Source organism: Microcaecilia unicolor, chromosome 4, assembly GCF_901765095.1.
Source record: "Microcaecilia unicolor chromosome 4, aMicUni1.1, whole genome shotgun sequence".
Taxonomy (NCBI): Eukaryota; Metazoa; Chordata; class Amphibia; order Gymnophiona; family Siphonopidae; genus Microcaecilia; species Microcaecilia unicolor.
The window spans coordinates 275,082,540-275,103,534 of NC_044034.1; the positions used below are offsets into that span (position 1 = coordinate 275,082,540).

General features: G+C 45.8%; 1 protein-coding gene and 1 long non-coding RNA gene across 2 annotated transcripts in view; one reads left to right on the forward strand and one right to left on the reverse strand.

Moving 5' to 3' along the window:
* Positions 1 to 10,027, reverse strand: part of LOC115468059 — a 29,037-nt gene extending 19,010 nt beyond the window's left edge. The window contains exons 1-2 of the long non-coding RNA XR_003941811.1: positions 9,948 to 10,027; positions 9,898 to 9,908 (exon numbers count right to left, since the gene is read on the reverse strand). This is a non-coding gene — a long non-coding RNA (uncharacterized LOC115468059). The remainder of the gene's footprint in view (positions 1 to 9,897; positions 9,909 to 9,947) is intronic.
* GEMIN8 (gem nuclear organelle associated protein 8) overlaps positions 3,667 to 20,995 on the forward strand; it is a 40,484-nt gene continuing 23,155 nt past the window's right edge. The window contains exons 1-2 of the mRNA XM_030199576.1: positions 3,667 to 3,781; positions 4,391 to 4,816. Of these exons, the coding sequence (XP_030055436.1) occupies positions 3,709 to 3,781; positions 4,391 to 4,816 (499 nt within the window). The 5' untranslated portion in view covers positions 3,667 to 3,708. The remainder of the gene's footprint in view (positions 3,782 to 4,390; positions 4,817 to 20,995) is intronic.

Consider the following 20,995-nt stretch of genomic DNA (forward strand, 5'->3'; position numbering starts at 1 on the left):
CTGGTGGAAACAGCACTAATAAAGGCTGTATTATGTGCTCATTTTTCTACACCGTTCTATACAATACAGTAATACGTGGCCAAATTTCAGTGAGGATATTCTGTTTACTGATGGGTTCATCTTAACCGTTGTTGTAATCTTCCTTGGGAAGCCTGGAGTTATAAAGATTGGAAGTAAAATTAAACTCACCCTTATATTAGGGCACATGGAATCACGTGTTCACCTCATCTCTTTTGTACAAATGGATTATTCTGGTTTTCAGCATGTTTCAGGGACAAGTGATTTTTATAAGTCAAAATAAAAAAAATAAATATTATCTTTCATGCAGATCTCTCATTTGTTAAACATAACTATATGGGCTATTAGCTCCTAATGCAGTCCATTAGTTTTCTTATATTTTGTTCTTGTGATGACTTATACTGTGCCAGAATAATAGAATTCAGTAACATCTAAAACGTATTAATTAGCATTATAATTGTGCTTGCAATTGACTAATAAGAGAAACTGCTGTTGAAAAATGACTTCAAGAAGAAATAAATATATATCACTGAACTGGAAAATGTTGACACATTTAGACTGACTCTGGCCTTCTGCATGAAGATAGCTCTGCCCTCATTATTTAATATCGTTCTTTTAAATAGTAGTAATAACAATATTAACTGCAGTTTTATAACACACTGCATTCCACAAAACAAAAGGCACAAGTTACCATAAACCATCTTTCGCTTTTTATCTAGGCACATGTAAAAAAAAAAAAAAAAATTTTAAATGCTCCCAGGTTTCAAACTAATTCATGTTAAATGTGGGATATAACCAGTGCTTTTTTTGTGCCGGTACGCAACGGTACGGCGTACCGGCACCTTTTTTTTTTGTTCCCCCGCCCCGTGAGTCCATGTCCCGCACGCAGTGCCAGCCCCCATTTCCGGCCGCTGCTGCTTCTCCTGTTGAGCAGCAGCGGCCGCTACACAAAGAAAAAGATTTTTAAAAAAATTGAAACCTGGCTGAAACTTACTGTAGACAGCCATTAGGCATTGGCTGTTGCCCCGCAGCCGCTCCTCCTCTTGCCTCTACGTCACTGCGCTCCTCCGGGGTCTTCCTCCAGGGGCAGTGACGTAGAGGCAAGAGGAGGAGCGGTTGCGGGGCAACAGCCAATGCCTAATGGCTGTCTACAGTGCCGGGGTGCCGCGTTTCTTTCAGCCAGGTTTCAATTTTTTTTTAATCTTCTTTTTCTTTGTGTAGCGGCCGCTGCTGCTCAACAACAGGAGAAGCAGCAGCGGCCGGAAATAGGGGCTGGTGCCGCGTGCTTCGCGTCTTCGCGCCGTTCGCGCCAAACTTGGCAGGGAGAGGGAATCCAACAGAGGGAAGGATTGGGGGGAGAGAGAGAAAGAGGGAAACCAACAGAGGAAGGATTGGGGAGAGAGAGAAAGAGGGAAACCAACAGAGGGAAGGATTGGGGAGAGAGGGAAAAACAGATGGAAGGATTGGGGAGAGAGGGAAAAACAGATGGAAGGATGGGGAGAGAGAGGGAAAACAGATGGAAGGATTTGGGAGAGAGAAAACAACAGAGGGAAGGATTGGGGAGAGAGAGAGGGAAAACAACAGAGGGAAGGATTGGGGAGAGAGAGAAAGAGGGAAACCAGTATTCTCAGTGGAGGAGGGTAGTTAGTGGGGTCCCGCAGGGGTCTGTGCTGGGTCCGTTGCTTTTTAATGTATTTATAAATGACCTAGAGATGGGAATAACTAGTGAGGTAATTAAATTCGCCGATGACACAAAATTATTCAGGGTCGTCAAGTCGCAGGAGGAATGTGAACGATTACAGGAGGACCTTGCGAGACTGGGAGAATGGGCGTGCAAGTGGCAGATGAAGTTCAATGTTGACAAGTGCAAAGTGATGCATGTGGGTAAGAGGAACCCGAATTATAGCTACGTCTTGCAAGGTTCCGCGTTAGGAGTTACGGATCAAGAAAGGGATCTGGGTGTCGTCGTCGATGATACGCTGAAACCTTCTGCTCAGTGTGCTGCTGCGGCTAGGAAAGCGAATAGAATGTTGGGTGTTATTAAGAAGAGAGGGAAAAACAGATGGAAGGATGGGGAGAGAGAGGGAAAAACAGATGGAAGGATTGGGGAGAGGGGAAAACAGATGGAAGGATGGGGATAGAGAGAGAGGGAAAACAGGGAAGGATTGGGGAGAGAGAAAGGGAAAACAGAGGGAAGGATGGGGAGAGAGAGGGAAAAACAGATGGAAGGATGGGGAGAGAGAGGGGGAAAACAGATGGAAGGATGGGGAGAGAGAGAGGGAAGATGCTGGATGGAAGAATGCAGAAAGAAATAGGGGAGACACTGGAAGGATGGGGAGAGAAAGCAGAGCTGCTGGATGGAAAAGGGGAATAGAGAAAGACTGGAGAATAAGAGGAAGGGGCATGGGGAGAACAAGGGGGAGGAAAAGATGAAAAGCCACAGGTAGATGAAGGAAATTAAAGAATGGATAGTAAGAATGAATTAAATCTGGACAGAGAGAGAGCCTGAAAAATATTGAAGAAAGCAAAGAAAAAGGAGACAAAAATGACAAATGGCACAGAAGAGTTAAGCGAAAACAAAGGAAAGCAGAATCACAGACTGGGACTAATATGGAAAGAAAAACAGTCACCAGACAACAAAGGTAGAAAAAAATCATTTTATTTTCATTTTAGTGTTTGTAATATGTCCAATTTGAGAATTTACATTGGCTGTCTTATTTTGCACTGGGTATACTGGAGCTGTAAGAGCTTACAGAGATTATTTATAATGAAAAAAATCACGTTATTTTTTTCTCCTATAGTACTATAATATTTTCAATGATGTCTGTTTATATGCGCCATGGCTGGTATAGGGGGTGTGGTTAATGTGGGTGTGGCTATCATAGGGGTGGAGCCATATGTGGTGACCCCGCCCATAATGAGTACCGGTACCTTTTTTTCTACAAAAAAAGCACTGGATATAACTGCCATAAATAAGTAAGTAAATAAATAAATATTCTGAATGTTGAGCATCTGATTCTTCATAACATGATGTCTGTTTTAGTGGCCTTTTACCAGCAGAAAAAAAGTCTCTGCACGAATATAACACAAGCTAGGGTGTTCCTATAAGTAGCCCTTCCAAATGACACACTAATTACGATTTATAACAAATGACTGTTCTATCTATGAAAAATTAATTCCCTTATCATACTTCCTCTTTGTACATCCGTATGCTGCAAAGCTGGCATGCTTTAAAATATGAGATTAAATGAAAATGCTATCAACAAACAGAACATGGATGCAGCAGCCGCTCACAGGTTTGTTTGCTTTGTTTTGAGTGTAGGCAGAACGACGGCAAGTGGCTTCAACTTTTGACGTCATGCCGCCTCTTGTTCTCAATCAAACCTCTTTGTGTATATGTGTTTCAGTGTGAGGTGCAGCTGCACTGAATTATTGAAGCAACATGTGGATGTCCTGGGTAGGTAGATGGTATCCACAGAACCCTCGCAGGCATAACTTCCATCTCCGCGGGATTCCCGTAAACCCCGTTCCCGTGTAAATCTTTACTATTCTTCGAGATCGCCATTCGCCTGTGACAGCAGGACTCGCAGCTTTCCGGTCAGGTGTCCCGTCCTCCTATGACGTTATTTCCTGTTTCCGGCAAGGCGGGACGTCTCACAGGGCTGCTGCAACTGCAAGATCATTTTGTCCATGGAGAAGTTGTGTTATAGAGGAAGGAGCCCCGGACAAGGAAAGATGCGGGATTATTGGTGGGCAGCCTCAGGTATGAGTTGGACGGTGAGGGAGGGTGGTATTTAAGGAAGAGGTGCCGGATAGCAGGCGGGGAGGAGAGTGCACGAGATGACAGACGGTCCGGTCCCCGAATGCGTGCGAGAAGAATAATATGAAAAATACACGTGTGAAGATCAGTCATATCAGAATATTGGAGACCACATGAGGATTCTGTTAATATGCCCTTTTTTTTTTAAAATAGAAAGCCTTAAGTCTTCCAGCCACACAAATTGGTAGCAACCGTTAACTACCTAAACTTTGATGACTTTAGATGGGTGGTTTTTTTAATTATTATTATTAACAGCACTGTCTTTAGGTAGAGCTGATAATTACTGTTGTTAGTAAGGAAACCACAGCTTGGAATGAATACAAGGCTTTTAACTTGTATCTCCCTCTTTCTGGCTTGTCCCAGTCAGCCTGACATCACTTGGCTTCAAAGTGTTATTAATGTTCTAAAATATATATGTAATGAAATACAATGAAAAATGATTAAGTATGTGCATTGCTGTTTCTCCTCACATTTTAATTACTAGCTTTTATTTTATAAACTGAATGATTAAACTGGCAAACAAAAAGTTGACCTGTGATCTGATTTATGCAGATTCATCCAGTGAAGATCCTGAACCATGGTATGCTGCAAAAATGTATTCACGATACTGGATGCATTACAACCAGGCCATGTACTGGCTATACAAACACAAGAGAGCCTACAGAAAGGCCATTGAAACCTTGTATCATCCCCAATGGTATCCTGGACTTCTGTCAAATATCCGCTATTCTGACTGGGGAGGATCCGATCTTTCCAGGGTTGATCATTGCGCCTCTTTTTATGGTGCTAATACCAGACCTAGACATCCTTATGTGCCCAGACAGCAGATCTTAAAAGACCACTCAGCTACCCAACAGGATTCTGAAAGTGATGATGAGTCTGAAGAAGAAGGGATAGAATGTGATGTGAGCAACATGGAGATTACCGAAGAGCTTCGTCAGTACTTTGCCCAGACAGAACGGCATAGAGAGGAGCTACGTAAGTGCAGACTTTATATTTTTACTGAGTCTTATGTTTCAGGATGCTGAATTTACCTAAGTGATGTCAAAACTGAGAGGTTAGGCCATAAATTCTTTCCTTACAAGTAGTATATCATTTTTACATAGTCACTCTGCTGCTATGTTAAATTTGGTTATTTAATCCAGTGGTTCACAAACTGTGCACCGCAACAATCCCGCCTCCCCCCATCCAGCATCTGCCTCCTCTCTGTTCCCACTCCTTCCACACCCACCCATGCCAGAAGCTGAGTTTACATGCTTTTATCAGTAAATCTTGGGTGGTATTATTTTATTCCATCAAAGTGCATCCCCTCTTCTTAATATTTTTAATTTCATAGTGCAGTGTACACCATCTGGAGGTCATGATGATTTGGACCCTTTATTAACCTCCAGAAAAAGTTCAGAAACCCCTAGTTCATCCTCGCCACTCTTTCCAGACCCTCTTCCTTTAGTGCCATGTTTCTTCCCAGTTTTTTTCTCTTTCTCCTCTTTAGCCAGTCCACACCAGTCTGTTTTTCTCTCATTCTCTTCCCTAAGCAATGTCTACTAGTCTCCATCTTTCCCTTCAGCTAGTTACAGCATTATTATCTTTTCATCTATTGATGATGCGTTACTGTTGCCAGACTCTGTAGGCTGATTCTGATCTTGGTATTCTGCTTCCAATCTCTACAGCTGCCCCTGATCACACTCCCATTGCCAGTACACCTGGCCTAGCTTCTATAATTGCTTCTGCTTCCACTCTGCACAGCCAACTCCAATCCTACCCCCACAGGTGTTGATTTTTTTCCATCCTTCCCCCCCCCCCCCCCCCCCCCCCCCCCCCCCCCCCACTGATCCTGCTACTGCTGAGCTACAGCAGCCTCTGTATTCTGTTTGAATGAATTATAGCAGCATGAAAAGACTTTTCTCTCTTTGGTGTTCTGCTGACCCCCTTTAGTGATCTCATAGACCCCCAAGGGTCCACAGACCACTGGTTGGGAACCACTGTAATAAAGAATACTGGATTGGAGTACTAATCTGCCAAACTGGGAGAAAGCTGAATAGGAAGGAGAAGAAATGTAATCACCTATATTAAAGGCCAGTTTGGTGGGAAGGTTCTAAAATTATAATCCTAGCAACTCTTTAGTGTTCTAAAGAGAACATATAGATTGGAGTATGGATCTACAAACTGGTGCTCTTGTTGCATTAGTAATAAGATGTTGGCAAAATGGTTGTGGGCATATCTACTATAATAAAACTCACCCTCAACGTTCTGAAGACAATGTTCTGAAGTCACTCAGTCACTCCCTGAAGGGTTCATGGATTCATGGTGGTGAAGCCACAACACTGACCATGTCTCTCTGCCCCGTCCTTGCATGACGGACCAATCAGAAAAAACACCCTCCACATTCTGAAACACAAAGGACCATCACAACACCGTTCCCAGGCAACACTAGGCAACGTAAGACGGACAAATCAGAGGAAACTACGTGACAATAAGGGAGGAGCATTCCCCAGCAGAATGGCTCATTATCTGTGCAGCACGGAGAGCACAGAACCACCGCTGGAAAAAACAAAACAAAAAGACACACATCAACAACCTGCACACACACCGCACCCTCACACACTCACACACAAAATAATTCTGTGACACATGCACACACACACACACAAAAAGCCACATGCTAGCGCCCGTTTCATTGGTTTCGGAAACGGGCCTTTTTAACTAGTTTGTTAATGAAAGCATCTCATGCAAGTTGAGAAGTCTATTGGCATTGGGCTTGTGCTAATCGTAATCTCACCTGGGAAATAGGAATATTTCTTTACAGCACAGCACTATATACCCCAACTTGGGAAATATTCAAACAAGGCTTAGGGAATGGCTAAGCCTATTTTCTGGCCCTTGGCTTACTATCTCCTCCCTCCCTCTAACCACACACACCTGCTGAGAACAATAACAGACAGAGTGCTACAATATATAAGAATATAAGTGTGGCCATACTAGGTGGAATGGCTCATTCATTGGGAAGTCTGTAAGCATTACAACATTAGTATACTGAAAAAGCATTGGGATCATGACCCTAAGAAAATTGTGGAAAATGAAGAGGCTATGATTACCTGGGACTGCCCCATCCTTACTGATTAAAAAAAAAAGAATTGGATGCCAGAAAACCAGATATAGTAGTAAAAGAGAAAAACACCAGACTGGCATTGATTTATAGAGGCGTTGGTCCCAAGTGATTACTCAGTGAATCATGTGGAGAGAGGGAAGATCCTCAAGGACCAAGAATTGTAGTCCGAGTCTAAGAAAATGTGGCAGAATGATACAGAAATATTTCCCATCATTTTGGGTGCCACAGGCTTGATTAAAAATAACTTCCAAGAGCACCTGGATAAGTTACCTGTGCATATTACATCTTATGAACTCCAGAATAAAGCTGTCTTTGGCACAATGCAAATACTACAGTGAACATTAGCAGTACATTTTGAGATACTGAAATCATACTTCACATACCCTGGCTTAGGAGTGAGGTTCATTCCAGTTATGGTATGCACAAAACTAACCCATTTGGACCTTTGGTCTGTCCTGGGGCAGTTTCACCATCAAGCCCAGTATCCTGTTTCCAACCCAGGTCACAAGTATGCGACAAGATCCCAAACAGTAAAACAGATTTTATGCTGCTTATTCTAGAAATAAGCAGTGAAGTTTCCCAAGTCCATCTTAATAATGGCTTATGGACTTTTCTTTTAGGGAACTAGCTAAATGTATTTTAATCCCTGCTAAGCTAACTGCTTTTACCACATTTTCTGGCAACAAATTCCAGAATTTAATTACACTTTGAGAGAATACATATTTTCTACAATTTGTTCTAAGTTCTCAGTTAGCTTCATTATGTGCCCCCATCCTTGTATTTTTGGAAAGAGTAAACATGCATTTCAAGTCTACCTGTTACACTCCACTCCGTATTTTATGTAATGGTTTATTTAGCATAGCAAGGTAGCTAAAACAGCAAGCAAGAGTGAAATCCTACTAATAATAAAGCACAGTGTCACTTGGCTCACACATACCCTCATAGGAAATATAACTAGTAAAAAGGCCCGTTTCTGTATGAAATGAAACGGGCGCTAGCAAGATTGTCCCCTCTGAGTCCTACGCCACCCTCTCTCCCCTCCAAGTTCCACGGCCCCCTTTCCTGTCGTCAGATTTGCAGGCCGTCCTCCCTCCCCTCTCCCACTCCGCTGCAACTCACCACTTTGTGCATAAGTTTCCAGGTGTTCTCCAGGGCCTTATGGTCGGCCGCCACCTGCTTGTGGTGGCCCACTGCCTTCAGGTCGTGCTGTGGCTTGTTGGCAATAGTGAAGTGTTTTTGTGTGTGTGATAGATATTGTGTTTTTGTTGTCAGAATGTTGTTTGAGGGGTGGGAAAGGGAGGGGTGGGCGGGGTAGGCTAGTTGGGAGGGCGTGATGGTGATTGTGAGTGAGAATGTTAGGGGGAGGGGGTGTGGGATGGTGAACTGTGAGGGAGTGGCGAGGGAATTTTGAAGGGGGGGCTGCGTTCCTGTGGTGATAGGTTGAAAGTGAGGGATCCTTCAGGTCGTGTGTTTGGTGGCTACCAGTAGGTTTTTTGTTTTGTGTGTGCTAGAGAGTGTGTGTGTGTGTGTGAATGTTTGGGGGGGGGGGGCAGATGGCGAACTGTGAGGGAGTGGCTGTGGGCTTGGAGGGGGGTGCAAATGAAACAGCTTCACAGTTGTTACAGATGGAGCAATAATAAAGAACGACAAGCTGGATGCAGCAGCTCATACGTTTGGTTGCTTTATGTTGCGTGTATAGCAATGACGGCTGCGCGGGACAGTGGAAATAGAGATCAACCAAATTGGCTTCTTTGCTTACAGGGAACTAAATAGGCTCACCTGTTTGTGGTGGGAGGAGCTGTGAACATGCTGTAGCTTTGTTAGTGTAGTAGTCGGTTGGACTCGGAGGGGGCGGGGTGGGAGATGCAGCGACGGTGGGGGCTTTGAGGGGGGTCAGTGTTGCTTGGGGGGGGGGGGTCAGCCCCTCACAGTGCCTTTCACCTCCGTGTGAAGGCGCTGCAGCAGAGGCAACAGGTGATCGTTTCCCCTCGGGTCTCCCTCCTTCCCTCCCTGTCCCGCCCTTGTCTGAGTAAATTCTGCGAGGGCGGGACACAGGGAGGGAAGGAGGGAGGGCCGAAGGGAAACGATCATCTGTTGCCTGCTGCAGCGCCTTCACTCTGAGGTGAGAGGCGCTGTGATGGGCAGACGGAGGGGGGCGAGTGAAGGAGGGAGCAACGGCGAGATGGACGGGGCCGTTGGTGCGTCATGCTTGAGGCGCGTCGTTGGCCCGCCCTCGACGTCGTCACGTTGTGACGTGAGGGTGGGGCACACAGTCTGTGGCAAACCGGATATCGCGCCCCCTTCAAGTTTCCGGTGAGGCTTCATTAGAACGTTAGGGTTGCCTTTTATATAGAGATTATCCCGATATTTGACTGCAGAGATAAAGCATATGACCTGTAGATGGCAGCACGTCATCATGACTGTTGTCTAATTTTTAGACAGCACAGTAAGGTGGAATAAAGTTGGAGCACTCGGGCATTCACTTTCTTTTTGCTGAGCCATTCTATCACTGATTTTGCTTTTTGCTTGGAATTATTGTCCTGCTGAAAGATAAATCTTCCCCAGGTCCATGGCAGACTGGAAACAGTTTTCTTCCAGCCTCCCTGTCTCTGCTACTGGAGAGTATCCCCACAATAATGGTGATTTTTTTTTTTTCATGCTACACACTTTGCTTATCACTTAAACCACAATGTTTTACTTTGTTTTTATTTATTTGTAAAAACTTGTATACTGCGTTCTGGACAGTCATTTAAAGTTGCTTATAATGCATAAGACAAACATATCAAAATAAAATCATAAGAAAAAAGTGACCATAGAATCTTCTCCCATAGATGTTCAGTGTCCCCTAAGAGGTTTTTTTCCCTTTCCAAATACACATAATCCCCCAGATTCTATATAGTACATTTAGAGAGAGGTGTCAAAATCAGTGCAGATTCTATAACATTGCCACAATTTAACAAGCTAATGAGCGCTGACATCACTTAACAAGCAATAAGGGACACTGATTGGAACTGATTATAATTTAGGTGCACGATTCACTAATCGTATTCTGTAACGATGTGCACCAAACTTGTGCAGGCAAAAATGGGCGGGGAAATGTTTTTGTGGGTGTTCTAAAATTTAGGCGCCTAGTTATAGAAAGGCCCAGTGCACCTAAATCTATGCATAGAGATTTAGGCCATGTTTTCATTGGTGTAAATGGATGCGCATAGATTTAGGTGCTGAAATATCAACTAAGCGTACTCTATAATTGGTGCCTAAATTTAGGTGCAGATTATAGAATACGCTTAGCGCCAATTTCTTTTTTTTTTTTTAGGCGCCATATATAGAATCTGGCCCAATATGGCTTTTCTTCAGCAGCACCCTTCTTGGCAGCCTCCCATACTGGCATATTGGTGAAGTAATCTTGAACTTCTTGAACAGTCACTATTTTCCCAGTCTCAGCTTATAGACTTCTGTAGGTAGCTAAGGCTTCCTAGCTTACCTTCCTTGGGAATTTCCTGAACTTATGGCTGCTGACTTTGGAAGGACTGCCTAATCGCAGTGGTGCCAAACTGTTTTCACTTTATAATAACAGACCGAACGGTGCCCCAAAGGGTATTCAAATAGGTTTTAATTTGTATAGGGCTGTTGGATGATTGTAATCTTGCATTAACTGTTTTGCACTAAAGCTAAGGACACTGAGGCTTATTTTCGAAAGAGAAAAACGCCCAAATTCTGACCTAAATCGGGAGATGGACGTCTTTCTCTTGTGGGTGCCCAAATCGGTATAATCGAATGCCGATTTTGGGCGTTTCCAACTGCACTCCGTCGCGGGAACGCATAAAGTTGACGGGGGCGTGTTGGAGGCGTGGTGAAGGCGGGACTGAGGCGTGGTTATCGGCTGAGCAGAGATGTGCGTGCTCAGCCGATAATGGAAAAAAGAAAGGCGTTTTCAGAGAGAATTTAGGTCACTTTTGTTGGACCCGTTTTTTTCACGAACAGGTCCCAAAAAAGTGCCCTAAATGACCAGATGACCACCGGAGGGAACCGGGGATGACCTCCCCTGACTCCCCCAGTGGTCACTAACCCCCTCCCACCAAAAAAACCCGAATGTTAAACACTTTTTTCCCAACTTGTAAGCCAGCCTCAAATGTCATCCCCAGCTCCATGACAGCAGTATGCAGGTCCCCGAAGTAATTTTAGTTTAGTTAGTGCTGTGCGGGACCCATGCAGAGAGGAAAAATCGGAAGAAAAAAAAAAAACGAGCAAGTGCAGTCAGGGACGTCTAAATTACCAGGATAGTAAAAGGGGGAATTGAACCAGCAACCTTCTGATTACAAGCTCAGTGCTCTAGCCAGTGCACCACTGATTAGACGTCCTTCCCTTTCCATTAAGTCTCTCCAAGTTTCTGTCAGCCAATCACCGCTGTTTAGCTGACACAGATGTCAGCTAAATGAGCTGTGATTGGCTGACAGAAACTTGGAGAGACTTAATGGAAAGGGAAGGATGTCAAATCAGTGGTGCACTGGCTAGAGCACTGAGCTTGTAATCAAAAGGTTGCTGGTTCGATTCCCCCTTTTACTATCTTTTAATTTGGACGTCCCTGACTGCACTTGCTTGCTTGGTTTTTTTTTCTTCCGATTTTTCCTCTCTGCATGGGTCCCGCGCAGCACCAACTAAAGTAAAATTGCTCTGGGGACCTGCATACTACTGTCATGGAGCTAGGTATGATATTTGAGGCTGGCATAGAGGCATCTCAGGGGGACCAGTGCACTACGAATGCTGGCTCCTCCCACGACCAAATGCCTTGGATTTGGTCGTTTTTGAGCTGGGACGCTTTGGTTTCGATTATCGCTAAAAAACAAAAACGCCCAGCTCAAAAAACGCCCTAATCCAATGTATTTTCGAAAAAAAAGATGGACGTCCATTTTTTTCGAAAATACAGTTCGGCCCGCCCCTTCACGGACCTGTTCTCGGAGATGGACGTTTTTACAAATGGGCGTTCGCGTTCGATTATGCCCCTCTATGTATAATATTTGAGCAATTATGCACTAAAGCAACTTTTCATGAAAATGAGCAAAAAGGCCAGGCTAAACTTTTGCTGACAACAGCACTGACAATGTTGATAAAAATGATGGATCTGATACCAAAGCAAAGAGAAGCTCAGCTGGTCAGCATTTGAAAGCAGCCACTGAGATCAGTCAAAGAAGGCATTGTGTAGACTTTTGCTTTTAATAAGGTGCACACATGGATTTTGTGTGCACTAACAATTTGCACACACTAAATGCCATGTAGCCCATAGGAATATAAGTACATAGTACATAAGTATTGCCATACTGGGACAGACCAAAGGTCCATCAAGCCCAGCATCCTGTTTCCAACAGTGGCCAATTCAGGTCACAAATACCTGGCAAGATCCCAAAAAAGTACAAAACATTCTATACTGCTTATCCCGGAAATAGTGGATTTTCCCCAATTTAATAATGGTCTATGGACTTTTCCTTCAGGAAGCTGTCCAAACCTTTTTTAAACTCTGCTAAGCTAACTGCCTTTACCACATTCTCTGGCAATGAATTCCAGAGTTTAATTACATGTCGAGTGAAAAAACATTTTCTCCAATTTGTTTTCGCATGCCCTCTAGTCCTAGTATTTTTGGTAAGCATAATATAATGGTCTGCATGACATTTAGCAGGCCTTAGTAAAAGGACCCCTTATACTTTTATGCAACTTTGTCCTTTCCTGTATTCTAATGATTTTCATACAGTGATTCGGGCAGTTGTTATTCTTTTAGACTATTAAGAACATACGAATTGCTATACAGTCCATCTTATGGTCCATCAATCCCAGCTTCCTGTTTCCAGTAGTGGTCAATCCAAGTCACAAGTAAGCACCCCCAATATTGAGCAACCTTCTCCATGTTGCCCAGGGAGTGGCATGCTCAATTATTTTGAAAAGTTGGCACCTCTGTGTCAGGATCCCCAAAGACAAATTCCATGCTGCTGATTTCATGGATAGCATTGAATTTCCCCCCCCCCCCCCCCCCCCCCCCCCACACACACACAAAAAAAAACAGTTAATGGATTTTTGAGCAGTGATAACTTAGATGGGTTAGACAGTATTTTTGAGCTCAGTGTTGTTTTCTCTTAACTAGCGCTATAAGCTGATTCATAAAGATTAATGTTTAGAGAGTTATTGACATTAGAATGATGACATGAAAGTCATAAAAAATATCCTTCCCTTCATTGTGAATATGGTTATTTGAGAAAATATTTGAAAGGGAGATGTTTGGCCATGAACGTTATGCTTCAAATAAACATAATTTTTATTATGGGATATTCCCCCAGGAACTTGCCCAAACCTTTTTTTCAAACCCATCTACACTATTGGCATTCATCACAAAGAATTCAGAGCTTATATGTGTGTGTGGAGTGAAAAAAAATACTTTCTTGATTTGTTTTAAAGGTACTATTAAGTATTTGTGTGTCCCTTAGTCCTTGTACTTTTTGAAAGAGTAAATAACCCATTTTGTTCTTATCTATTCCATTTTATTATGTTATAGACCTCTGCAGTATCTTCCCTCACTTGTTTCTTTTTTCCAAGCTGAAGAGCCCTCACTTATTTAACCTTTTTTCAGAGGAGGAGTTCCATCCTCTCGTCATTTTGGTTGCTCTTCTCTGCACCTTTTTATATCTCTTTTTGTCTTTTAAGATCCATCATGCCATGTAGCAATGAAATATTACAATATTCTCTGTTTGTTAGCATCAGCTTACACTGTTCTGAACCAGTGGGTGTTATCCTTCCCACCAGCAGATGGAGGTAGAGAATACTGAATTCAATCGGTGACATCATTGGTTATAATCTGTGGTGCTCTCTAGAACAGTCCAATATTTTTCTTTATCTTCCAGCAGTGATAGGTTGTGCTGTGGTGCTCAGTCCCTGGCCTAGCTCCCTGCTCTTCTGGCCATGGCCATACAGCACGGTTCAGCCTAACGGCCAATCCCAGGTCACAGTCTCAGGACCGTACCTGCTTGAGCTCGGAGCTTGGCTCCACAGCCCCCAGTCATACTCCTTAGTGCCACTGGAGCTCCCTTTTACTAAGCCGCTTAGGCGCTTATGTGCGCCAATTTGGAACTACCGTTCGGCTACCATGTGACCCGGGCAGTAATTTCATTTTTTATGTGCATCCAGTACACATGCATGGCGTGAGACCTTACCGCTAAGTGAATGGGTAGCGGTAAGGTGTCAGGCCCAAAATGGACGTGTGCCTCCGTCCATTTTTGGCCCAAAAGCTTTTTTTGCAGACGCACTGAAAAATGGACCTGCGCACACCCAGTACACGCGTCTACACCAGTGCAGGCCACTGTTCGGCGCAGCTTAGTAAAAGGACCCCCCTGGGTGACACTTTGGCTTGTTCCTGAGGGATCTCGCCTGAGTGGTGCATATCCCCATCCTCCCTCTCCACTTGCCCATTTACCCTGTTTGGGTGTGTCTCCCACAAGGATCCTCCGCGGATCCTAGGTATCTAAATTCCTGCCAAGTTGCCCTGGGCAGCCTTTTTCCCTGATTCAGGGAATAAGGCTTTTTGCTGCTTCTACCGCTTTAAAGGGGGAGGAGCAGAGAAGCCCTGAACAGGGAAATCCTCTACTTCATGGTTGAGGGATTTCCCTGTAATTAAAGGGGATTTTCCCTTAATTTGCATCCACAGAGAGACCAGGATGGCGCAGGTTCAGGTAGCGTGACAAGCCTGCCCTATCTGAAACGTGGCTGGGGTCACTCAGTCTCTTTCTATGCTTTGCACTCTGGCTGGGCCCCCTAAGCATTTTCCTTTTCACCAGGCTCTTACTCCCCATGATGGCGGAGTGGGAAAATCTGGATGGTCCCCTTAGAGATGCCAGGACTCTGGATCACCTTTGTATATTTGCTGTGGAGGTGGTTGAAAGGTATATGGACTCTCTGGGAGCAACCATCACTAAGACGACTGCTGTGCTGGTCTAGGGAGGCTCAGCTCTGAAGCAGCTCCATGACATCAAGATGGAGCAGCAGCTACACCAGGCCTTTTCTGTGGGGACGTCCGGTATTCAAGCTGCCATTTGTGGTGGTTATATGGCAAAGGTCATGCTGCGGTAGTGCAGTTCCCGGTGTCCCCAGAGGTGGCTCGATTGGAGTCAGGGACAGTCTTTTTAGCGGATGTTCTGTATGATCTGGTCCACTTAGTTTCCCACTCAGTGACCGCTTCGGTGGTTGGACGCTGGTGATTATGGCTTCGCCACTGGGTGGTGGATGCAGCTTCCAAAAAGCTATTGAGTCAGCTTCCATTTAGAGGGTGATTGCTCTTTGGAGAGGACCTGGAGAAGCTATTGAAGGATATAAGGGAGGCACAGCCTCTCCAGCTCCCTGAACTTTGGCAGAAAGGCTCTCAGCATTCCTCTGCTTCCAAGGGGCAGGCTAGAGGGTCAGGCCAGTTTTGGCCCACCCACCGATCTTTGTCTAAAGGGAGTGGCTAGAGCAGGTCCTTCAAACAGGGTTCTTTTGAGGCCCAAAAAGAGCCCGAGCTGTGGTCCCCCGTTCTGCCCAATGAGGGTTCTCCGGGCCCCTCATTGGTGCCAGTGTGAGGCAGACTGTGTCTTTTCTGGGATGAGTGGGAATGTATAACCTCAGATTAGTGGGTCCTGGAGGTGATCGGCAAGGGGTATTCTCTGGAGTTCATGCATCCTGTGTCCAATGCCTTCATGTCCTCGCCCTGCAGCTCGGCTCTGAAGCAACAGGCTGTCGCTTCCTCCCTGCAGCACCTGTGCATTCTTGGGGCGGTGGAGCCTGTGCCTCCAGTGGAGAGTGACTTGGAACAGTACCTCATATTTCATGGTCCTGAAGAAAGGTAGCTCCTTCCATCTCATATTAGACCTCAAGGGGTCGACGCTTGCCTCGAGGTCCAACGCGTTTGGATGGAGACGTTGCACTCAGTTATAGCCTTGGTGCAGCCAGGGGGGTTCCTGACTTCACAGAGGCTTATCTCCATATCCTTACTGTCAATCATTTACAGGAGATATCTGCACTTCTGTGTATTGGGCAAGCATTTTCAGTTTCAGGCCTTGCCTTTTGGCCTGGCTACATCGCCACACATGGTTTCCAAGGTGGTGGTGATGGTAGCGTATCTTCAGCGCCAGGGGATTCAGGTTCACCCATACCTGGTCAACTGGCTGATTCACCTGGAGGCCAGCCAGGCCACTGATCAGCTCGTGTTCCTCTTGGAGTCCCTTGGTTGTGTCTTGAATTGTACCAAGAGCCACCTGTTTCTGTCTCAGGTTCTGGAGTTTCTGGGAGTTCACTTTGACACATGCTGGGGTATGGTATTTCTCCCAGAGGAGCAGGCAGAGAAACTGCGGGTGCAGAAACACCGGTTGTGCGAGCTTCCACAGCCCTGGGACTACCTGCAGCTATGGGGCTCTATGGCAGCGACTCTGGAGGAAGTGCCATGGGAGAGAACCTATATGCACCCTCTGCAAGGGGCTCTGTTGTCCCAGTGGGCTCCAGCCTCTCAGGACTTCAGTCTTTCACTTCCGCTTAGGCCCAAAACCAAGTTCAGTCTGGCCTGGTGGAACAGTTCAGTGCACCTGTTTGGGGGAGGGGGCCTCTTGATCTTCAGTGAGTGCTGGTCAACACAGATGCAAGTCTCGTTGGCTGGGGAGCTCACTATCTGGGGTGAGTATCACAGGGCACCTGGTCCACCCAGGAGGCGACCTGGGCAGTCCAGTTGGCTCTGCTGGAGTTTCAGCCACTTCTGGAAGGGAAAGTGGTCAGTGTGATGTCTGACAACATGATAGCAGTGGCTTACATCGATAGACAGGGTGGAACCCAAAGACATACTGTGGCCCTGGAGGTGGCAAGCCTCTGCTGCTGGACAAAAGCACATCTGCAGGCTTTTTCTGTGGTCTATATTGTGGGCAAGGACAATGTACATGCGGACTTTCTCAGTTGCTCTCTTCTAGATCCAGGAGAGTGGGAGCTGGGGCAACAGGCCTTTTAGCGCATAGTGGACCATTGGGGGCCTCCTCAGTTTGTCTTGATGGCCTCACAAGCCAATGCAAAGTTGGAGCGCTTCTTCAGTCAGTGGAGGGGCCTGGCTTCTCAGGGGATAGATGCCCTGGTTTAGCCTTGGCCGGCAGCAGGGCTGCTCTTATGTGTTCCCTCTGTGGCCTCTGGTAAGCTGAGTGTTGTGCAGGATTGCGAGTCATCCTCATTTGGTCTTGCTGGTGGTGCCAGATTGGCCCTGCAGACTTTGGTACACAGATCTCTGCTGCCTGCTGGTAGGCAACCTTCTTCTTCAGGTATCAGGGGCTCCTTCGGCAGGGACTAGTAGACATAGAGGATCCAAATTTCTTTTGTCTTACGGTGTGACTGTTGAAAGGCAGCAGTTAGAGAATCACAGGTTTTCTCCCCCTGCATATATCCTAGGTTTTTGAATCCTGCTGCGGGTATTGGGCCCTTTCCCCCTGGAGGGCTAAAGTTCCCAACATTTTAGGGTTTCTGCAGCAGGGCTTGGAGCAGGGGCTCGCCTTGAGCTCCCTAATGGTCCAGGTGGCGGAAGTTTCCAGCTTTTGGAGGAAAATGAAGGGCACCTCTTCTGGTTCTGCACAGGGAGGTAGGTTGTTCCTTGAAGGGAGTGGCACACTTGCACCCTCTGCTTCGTCCTTCTTTTCATTCTTAGGGCCTCAGTTTGGTTCTCGGGGCATTGTCAGGGGCTCTGTTTAAGCCCTTGCACTCATATTCTATCAAGGACCTCACACTTAAAACTGTGTTTCTGGTAGTGATCACCTCTGCTCGGAGGGTCTCAGATTCAGGCCCTATTGTACCAGGAACTGTATCTGTCCTTTGCGAAGGATTTGGTGTCCTTGATTATGATTCCATCCATTCTACCAAAAGTGGTGTCTCTGTTCCATGTGAATCAGGAGGTGTGTTTGCCCTCCGTGGTGGTGGGGGGGGGGGGGGGGGGGTGGAGTTCTATGGAACTTTGGAAGGCTAAGTGCTTTGAAAATATGCCTCTTTATCTTGCCCCATGGAAAGCTCCAGGTCTCCACCTGCCTGGACAAACTCCCATGGGGACCACTCTGCAACCTGCGTCACACTCCCAGGTCTCTAAACAAAGGAATCAATTGGTCCAGAAGAAACCGTGGCTGATATAGGAGGCCACATAGCACTCAATTTCTGACCGTCCTTATTTTTCCCCATTAGAGAAGATAAGCAAATTGCAAGATGCTGAGGGGATTAGAAGACGGCAACCGTCTTGGATTCCCTATCCTTTGGGTCTTTCTTTCACTCGGAAAATACTCTTGAAACCTCTTAATGATTACCGGGCTCGCTGGGCTTTTTGTCAGGATGGGGATGGTCTTTGGCCATATCAAACTGCTCCGCTTTGTAAAATTCAGATGTTAGTGATCTACTCTAAGTTGTGTTGAGCTTATTATAATGAGGAAAATGGTGATTGCTTTAAAATATTACATGGGGGGTAAGGATAGGTCAGAAGGCACATAAATGCAATGCTCGTTACCTATGCATTGACTGATCCGTGACTAGTAAAGTCTTACATTGCCATCAGACATCATGAAGGAGGCGAATGAGTAGGACTTGCTTTTATTTCTGCAGATCTTTGCAGTTTCCCTGGCAACACTGCATAAGAACATAGTAATAATAATACAGTTCTTATGCAGTGCCTTTGTCTAAAACACTTGCCAGAAATAGAGCAGAATTATTATCCAGTTACAGTTTGTTCTCATTTTATCCATCTTGTTAGGATGAATGACTTAACCATGTTGTCATTTAAAATGTTTCACGCAGATGCCATAGACAGCAGAACTATCCTTCAAGCTTCTATTCCATTAGCTACAAAGTCCATCATGGTCAACCGTGTTAGCCATGCTCGGTTTCTTTTGAAAATAAAATTTCTGCCTTGTGGAGTTGTGTATATGTGATATACACACGCATAATCCAACAAAAAAGTAAACTCTGGTGATCCCTACTTCATGAGTACCTGTGTCACTTCATATTCCCTACCAGCCTAGTATCCTCTACTTGTTCTTTGCTCTTGGTCTGCTACAGTTGGCTGTCATATTTTTGGTTACCACGCATTACCATATTTAACATCTTGAAGGCAGGCGAGTTCCTTGGAGGCCATCAAGTCTGCATATAGATGCAGACTTAGCTTGCTAAAATTTCTCTTCATGGTGCAGGTAAGAGGTGTTTACATTTGAAACTCAGATAAATGACTTGACTAAGATTTTTTTAAGACAGCCAGAGTACGAAGCATAGAAAGAGACTGAGTAACCCCAGCCACGTGTCAGGTAGGGCAGGCCTGTCACGCTACCTGAACCTTAAAAAGACAATTACGGGCGATTCGCTCTTCACCAATCAGGGCCGGTCTTGGGCAGGGGCGACAGGAGCAGTCACAAAGGCCTTGCGCCTCCAGGGGCCCCGCGGCGCTTCCTCTTGCTCCCTGCCATTTGATCCTCGGCTGCTTTCCTTCCAGCTACCCTTCATTTAAAAAGTCACAGCGGCGGCAGTGGCAGCGAAAAAGCAGGCTCGCCTCTAGCCTTTAAGCCTTCCCTTCTCTCTCAGCGTGCACTGTGCCGCCTTTCTATGATGCAATTTCCTGTTTCCAGTTTCCGCGAAGGCGGCACAGTGCACGCCGAGAGAGAAGGGAAGGCTTAAAAGCTGGAGGCGAGCCTACTTTTTCGCTGCCGCTGCCACCACTGCAACTTTTTAAACGCAGGGCGGCTGGAAGGAAATGAGGGCTGTGGAAAACTGAGGGCACAGGTGTGGCTGGGGTTGGGAACTGAAACTCGGGGGGGGGGTTAGTTAAGTTGGGGGCTGGGGCAGGCAAGTCACTGGACATGGAGGGGAGGGCAGAGGAGAATCACTGGACATGAATGGGATGAGATGGGAGGGGGGGACAAAGGAGAATCACTGGATGTGGATGAGAGGGGAGGACGGGGCAAAGGAGAATCGCTGGGCAAGTGGGCATGGATGTGTGGGGAGGGCAGGGGAGAGAGGAGAGTTGCTGGACATGGATGGAGATGAGGGAAGACAGGAAGGAGATGCACATGGATGGAGGGAGAGAGAGGAGAAATGCTGGACATGGATGGGAGGGCAAGGGACAGAGGAAAATCACTGGGTGTGGATGAGAGGGGAGGACAGGGGGCAAAGGAGAATCACTGGACATAGATGGGAGGGGAGGGCAGAGGAGAATTGCTGCACATGGATGGGTGGGGAGGGCAGGGGAAAGAGGAGAGTTGCTATGGATGGAGGTGAGGGAAGACAGGAAGGAGATGCACATGGATGGAGGGGAGAGGAGAAATTCTGTACACGAATGGAGGAGAGGGGAGAGTTGAAATGCTGGATATGGATGGAGGGGAGGTAAGAGAGAGGACGTGAGATGAAGTGAGATGAACATGGATTGAGGGGAGGAGAGAGAGGAGAAATGCTGGACATGGATGGAGGAAGAGGGAGGAAGGAGATGCATACTGACAGAGATGAGGGAAAGGGAAAAGAGGAGAAAAACTGCACATGGATGGAGAAAATAAGCAAAAGCTGGATCCACTCTATACCTCCTCCAGTCAAGTCCGTGGAGGACCCAGCTTTTACCTATGGATGTAGGGCAAGAAATGAAGAAGGAAGGAGGAAAGAAATAAATGGAAAGGAAGCCCTGGAAGTGGAGTTAAGGGAGCAGATAGAGAGCAGCAGAATCAGACACTGGGACCAACATGATCAGGAAAAACAAAGTCACAAGACAACAAAGGTAGAAAAAAATCATTTTATTTTCATTTTAGTGTTTGGAATATGTCCAATTTGAGAATTTACATCTGTTGTCTTATTTTGCAATGTATAGCAATATTCTGTTTTTCTGGTATTGTGCTGCATGCAGAGTCTGTATGCTAATTTGGTTTGTGTCATTTTGGGTATACTGGAGCTGTAACAGCTTACAGAAATTATAATGAAAAAAAACCCAAGTTATTTTTCTTCTCCTGTACTGGTGTAATGTTTTCAATGATTATTGTTTATATGCGCCATGGCTG